We start from the raw sequence: 6,691 nt of genomic DNA, 5'->3' as shown, positions 1-6,691 counted from the left end.
TTATAACGATAATAAATAATATATATTTAAATTAATAAATATAAATATAAATATATATAATTTTTAAATAATTTTAAATATATTTAAATATTTTAATTTAAATATAATAAATTAAATAAATTATATATAATTAAACTTTAATATTATTTATAAGTATATTATTATAATTTAAAATATTTTAATATAATTATAAAAGATATTATATTTTATTTTATTTTTATAAATTTAAAAAAATAACTATTATAATCTTTTAATTTTTATTTTATTATTTAATAAATAATAAAACATATAAAAGTAAAATTTACTATTTTTTTATTTTTTTAAATTTATTAAATTTAAATTTAAAAATGAAATAATATAATATAAAATATCATTAAATTTAAAAGTATTTTATACATTAAATTAAATCTTATTTATTATTATTATTATATTAATAAATTATATATGTTAATACTTTATTAATAAATTAAAAAACATAATTTAAATCATTTATTTTATATTTATTTATAAACTTTTAAAATAATTATTTTTATTTATTTTATTTTTATTTATAAAATATTTAAAAAATCTTATATAATTATTTTATTAAATAAAATATATATTAATATAATCCTCTTTTATTAAATAATATAAAAAATTTATATTTATAATAAATACTATTAAAATTACGTAATTATATATATTTATTTATAAATTTTTAAAATTTAAAATATAACGCATGTTTATTACGTTATTATTAAATAAATAAAAATCGGAAAAATATATAAAAAACGCCGTTTATATATTTAATCACTCATTTAACCGTTTACAAAATATAAAATTCGTAGCATCAAAACTGGGGATATTTTATATAAGTAAAGTTAATGACTTTTGGTGGAAACAAGGTGGCCCAATGTGGGTCTGGTCGACAAGTGGGTGGCGCATGGTATAATCACGCGTAGTTGGTGAAGAATAGTATAGATAAATGTTAAGTACATACCTTCCATTGCCGGGCATCCATCATCCACTGTATTATAAACATTTTGGTATTGTAATAAAAACAGCAAAGCACATTGATAACTGACTGCATATTGGACTAAATTACTCGTATTTAAAAATAATTAACATCCAACTTTACACCTCAATATCTTTATATATAACTGATTGATTGTATACGAAGTAAGTAGTTCGATTAATATAACCTTTGGGTATGATCCTCTCCCCGTGTCCGAAGATTATAACCTCCCGTGCCGTTTGGTAAAAGGGGCACAGTAGGCCACTCAACACTAGTCCCACCCAAGCCAATATGAAGTTCCTGCAGGATGAAATAATATATATTGAACTTCACATAGTTCTTGCTAAGTCCGTATACCTACATCTATTAAGCCAACGGGTGGCAAAGTCGAAACGCTCGCTACCTAGTAACTTACCTAGGTACCTAGCCCTGATACGATACACAATGCCTCGCTATCCCACGCACTAATATTGTTCTCGAACTTTGCAGCGGAGCGTACCTAAGGTAGACGCAGCTACGCAAGTTTACAGATAAGCCATTATTAGATAGATACCCAGCCCGTCGGATTCCACAACTACTCACTATCGAGATTAGTAAATCCTTAGCCTACAGCCAATATCCCCAGGAAGAACAAAAACAAAAAACGCCATTGCTTTTTCCTAATAGGTAACCCCCGGTCAGGCAAAGCATGAAGTAGTGCCGTCCTAGCGCGCTCCGACTGAACGGATCGATCTATTGATTGCTAGCGCGCTCGCCTAAGGCGTTCTAAATCCCTACCTTATATACCTATGGTGAATAGCGAGGGGATTATTGGCCAGAGCTGAATATCGAGGGTTTTTACAGTAAGGTCCCAGAACCAGGCTTGTGGATTGGCTAAGATACGGGTCTGCGCCGCATGGAGGAAGCGGAGATATAGTAACTACGCTCAGACATTTATGAGTTCGCAGCTATGAGGTATGTACCTACTAGTTGGGCGGGGAAGAGGGGGGTTCGTTGGATTTGAGATTTACATAGGTAGATGGTATGTAGGTTAGTTGATGTCTTTTCAGCTGGGTTGTAGACAGTCTGGCGAGGCATTTCTGGACGCGGACGCTGTGCGGCTGACTTGCTTTGGGAGCTGAAAGTTAGCTACTAGTATGACTTGGGCTGTCGTGTAGGACTTGGACGAAAAATGTAGGTACCTAGACTCATAATTTATTCTAAGAAATGAGGCAGACTTATTCAATACTCATTCCGCATAAATATCAGACTTATAATTTGCCTTACAGGTAAGAAGCGAGCCTAAGCTGAGATTGTGATTATGAGTTGCAGCATTTTGTTTACTTTGTTTACACACCTACCTACGCATAGTAAGCAGTCAAGCAAAGCACAGGCCTACGTCATCTTCTCTTCTCCCGAACTTTTCGGCCCCCAACGACGATTGCTATGTATTTCGGCTTAATATCATCTAATATGGGCGCATCATTCGTTAGTCTCGTGTCCGCTACCAGAGACCCGGGACAGCTGAATATATCATTTATTGGTTTTACAGACGCACACTATCATATCTCATCACCAACTATAGTTCCTCATCAATTATGACTCGACTCTTAACTCTTAGCAAACACAGGTTCGCGGCGGAGTACCTACATAATCCATCCTAACGTGGCTGTGCTCTCTCAGCAATTCTTCGTACGTCCAACACGACAAGAAGTAACTTTGCATTGAGCCAAGCAAAGCATCATCAAATTGATGCTTCAATCAATGGCCGATGATTTACTTCAACGTGTTTGTTTATGACGAAAGCTGAGACAGGACACAATTCCCAGGCCGCTCTATCGGCCGCATGGCTTCACCAAGGTCCAAAGTAGGGGCGCGATGTGCAATACAAACAAATCCTAGGGACTGTCATCCCAGTGACTCTCGAAGAGTGGATTAACTTACATAGTAATATTGCTCTCTTCTCCTTCCCTCTTTGAGTCCATCGCGGAGTATCATCCAGGTCTGGCATTCGGTATTATCCGCTTATATAATTAGGATAGAGGGAATCGGGCGGATCGCAACGAGTAGAAATCCACCGATTCCCACCGGTGCGAGATGCCGTTCCTTGGGACCAAAGAATCATGCTACCTAAATAGGCGAGTATACACAGAGGGATTTCTATACTCGGCCGAAATATGTGCATGGACGCATTTTGTCATCGAAGCCGAATTTCTTTCCACCTACCTTAGGTACCTACCTATCCCATTTTGTGCGATGCCTCCCCAAAAGAGCCCAATTACGCGGCTCCTCGAAACGCGGAAGGATTGTTCGAAGTCTGTAAACGGTTTCGAGAAGCTTCATCTGCTCACCTAGGTGATCCTCATAAATTTCCCACGCAGGGACTGGAAACCCACCTACCTACCTGTCTTTCTATTCCTTTAACTCTCCTCTAATATAGCAGTGCTTGTTTGTGGAAGTTGAGGAAACCCCAGCCGCGGAATTCTGCGTGCGTCTGCTGTCTGGCTTGTGCGATGAGGCCCTGCTCGCCGTCAGTGCGTTTCTAATGCATACTCCCATGTAACTCCAGGGCCAGATTCCTCCCTTGCATGACACCAGCTTAACGCGCGCTACATTCTAAAGGCACAATCGCGCAGCAAAGCGCTTACGTAGATGCTAACGACCTTCCGCTCCCACGCGTCAAGGAAAATAAAGCCGAATAGTTTCATTACGCTTCACGAGTAGAAGCACCAATTATTATTGCTCTAACGCGTAAGTAGGTACCTAACAATAGTCAATCAATATTTCCAGATGATATTTCAGGTATGTACGTCTACGTATACCTACCTACCTACCTACTACTTTACTACGTAGCGATCGATGTTATAGGCTATAGACCCCAACCCAACCCACCCAGATGCACCTCTTACCTATTTCTGGAAATATTTGCCATACGTAGCCGCGGCATGGGATCAAAAATCCAAGAAATCCAAATACCGAGCGTCCTGCGCTGCAACGGGTCGGTGCAACCGAGCAGACGTTACCGAGCGGCGAATTTGATTGTTAGGAGCTTATTAAGACGGGAACGATGCAACTAAGATGATCTCGCATATGTAAAATTACATATGTAGTGCCCAAATATAGGAATTAAAAATACTTAAGGTACGGGTTTACTCGTAAGTACATAGAGGCGAGACTACGGCTGTAGATCCTGCACTCGTGTGCCGCCATATCTTCGCCGTTCGTGTATTAAATCACTCAAATAGTCACAATCAAAAAAGAGAGTCATCCTTTTTTACCGAATGTTGAGTTTCCATTTCAGTAAATTACCTAGGTACCTAAGCTATTGGTCCATCCGTCGGTCAGGCCGACAGATCCCATCAAAGCTTCGACGTCATTAGCAATCCAATACCCATAGTGCCCAACCCATGAATATGTTTTTTTGCTTCCCCTTGAGACCCGGAACTCCAGTGATCTGTATATTCCCATTTATCATCGCGCCCCATAGGCAATCAATGCCAGAATGCATGCTATCCGCCGCTCTTCCGTAGTACCTATTAGACCCAAGCCCGCCTTGTTCCGCACCTATTGTCCCCATCCCATTACTAAGAAATGCTGTGCTTGTAGGTATCATGACGACAAGGTTCCACCCACTCTATGGGGAAAGCAGCAACAGTAGAGGTAAGAATTCTACAACCTCTTTTGGCGTCTTAATACCGCTCGTGACAATTTGCGCCTTTATCCAAAATCCCTAACTCCTGGCTATAATGCAGCGAAGCAAAACAAATGAAATAATTTATCGTGAAGTGACGCCACCCCCGAACATGCGGCCCCACATGCCCCTTCCGGTTCTCGCGCGCTTCGTTTTAGCACTGCCGTCCTGAAGAGTTCGTAAATCATCCGCGCTAATCTCGTATGGAAGTAGCTGCTTGGCATCCTTGCTGCGGTACCCTCTAAGGCGAGCAGCCGGCTGCGGCATGTCGAGGACCACTTCGACGGGAGAATCGTAGAGCGAGCCGTCAACGTAGGAGACATAGCCATCCCCAGGCTCGGATAGCGGCGTTGAAGACCGCGAGTGATGCAAGGAAGAAACAGAAGAAGCGTATGAGCTTCCGCTGCTGCTCGCTGACGAGCTGTAGACCAATCCTGGTGGCGTAGACACATCCTGCATGACGCGGACGGTCTCGTAAGGTAGCGCAGCTTGCCTCGGTGGTGAGTTCTCGCGCGAGCTCGGCGGCGACGGGAGCTGAGTAGCTGCCCATTCTTCGGCTTCTTGTTGCTTCCGTAGCTTTTCCTTGCGCTGCATGCGACGGGCGTGCGAGGCCTCGATGTTGTCACGAATGGGTGCCAAGAAGAGATCTAGCTCGCGATAGAGGTCCTCTTCGGTAATGCGCAGCTCCCATTCTAGCAGGAATAGTAGCTGCTTCTCCATCAAATTAACTTCCGTCCGGCTGAAACCGAAGCTGTAGTTATCAGTGTTTATGTGGCTGTAGCCAGCCCAGTGCTTGTTCTTGGGTGAGCTGTCGTTAAGGTACTTCGCAGAGAGAATGAGCGCAGCCAAGAAAATCCGGTGGGTCGTGCATCGTAGACCCTTGGCCATGGGCTGCAGTCGAGACTTTAATCGTGTCAAGTAGACCAGCGTAGACATTAAAGTTGGTACCTGCACGTTAGACGAGCGGACTAGTTGTGTGATAAACTCTTCCAACGTCGGTAAGCTGCTGTCGTCGCAACGGACGGCTTTCGGCGATGGCGTCCGCGGTGGTGTAGGAGGTTGCGACTTGTTGTTCTGAACGGGCGGAGGCATCATAGTGGGATCGCACTGGATGACATCGCGCGCTGCACGGGCCAAATATGCGATCATTGCCGGGCTCACAGGCTTATATACAAAGTGCTCGAGAGCGGCGGCGTTGAGCTCGCTCATAGGTATCCTGGATGTCGAAGACATTATGTGTGATGTGATGTGATGTGATGCACGGCTGCTAAGACGAGGTACCAAATATGATGATATCCGGCAGCGACTTGATATATTACCAAGTGCAACAGCTGAGGAAAGAAAAATCCGGGGAAGCGAAGACGGATGGGATGAGCAGTTGGGATGAGGAGTTGGTAATATATTAAACAACAACGGCGCAATGACCGGGATGTTTAGTTGTATGAGTGTGGGATGGGAGTGTGGGAGTATGTAATAGGATGGGAGGATGTGGAAGGGTGTATCACGAGGCGGAGCTTATGGTCATATCAGACTGACAGACTGACAGACTGACTAGTAGGCGCAACGCTGAACGATCAACTAATTCCCACAAATTACTGTGAAAGGGTACGTCTGTTGTGTGTGTGCGTGTGTGACGTTTGGATGGTCGAGGCTGAGCCAAAGTAGCTAAAGTACTGGGATACCTGGCAAGATCGGCCGCTGACGTGCCAATAGACTAAGGTCGCCTGGGCTGGGCTGGACTTGGAAAAAGAAGTAGGTACCCAAATTGTGTCAGGGGTCAGGTTTAGTGTAGGTAGGTACCTAGGTATTAGTTGCAAAGCCTACCAAAAAGGAGGTGGCAGCAGCTAGTGGCAGGTGCTTGAATATGCAACTGCTTGTGCGGGTGCCTATGCAGGGGGGCAGGGAGGGAGGAGTCAGGTTCCCTATCTGGACTCCGGATTTGACCGGCAGGGGGGTTCCCAGTTGCCTAAGTTGAACACCTTCAAAAAGCGAAGGTACGTTACTCGTTACTCGTCCGTAGAGCGGGA

The 6,691-nt window shown here is 42.7% G+C and overlaps 1 protein-coding gene across 1 annotated transcript; it reads right to left on the bottom strand.

Moving 5' to 3' along the window:
* Positions 1–4,748: 4,748 nt before the first annotated feature.
* F5Y00DRAFT_261308 (cyclin) lies at positions 4,749–5,897 on the bottom strand (the record flags this gene model as incomplete). The annotated part of the gene is made up of 1 exon (XM_048011181.1): positions 4,749–5,897. One exon carries the CDS (start codon positions 5,895–5,897, stop codon positions 4,749–4,751), a length of 1,149 nt encoding a protein of 382 aa, XP_047865789.1.
* Positions 5,898–6,691: the final 794 nt, after the last annotated feature.

Source organism: Daldinia vernicosa (genome assembly GCF_022497035.1).
Source record: "Daldinia vernicosa strain CBS 139.73 unplaced genomic scaffold F5Y00scaffold_18, whole genome shotgun sequence".
Taxonomy (NCBI): Eukaryota; Fungi; Ascomycota; class Sordariomycetes; order Xylariales; family Hypoxylaceae; genus Daldinia; species Daldinia vernicosa.
The sequence above is the reverse complement of the archived record's forward strand: the minus strand, read 5'-3'. Positions and strand labels throughout refer to the sequence as shown.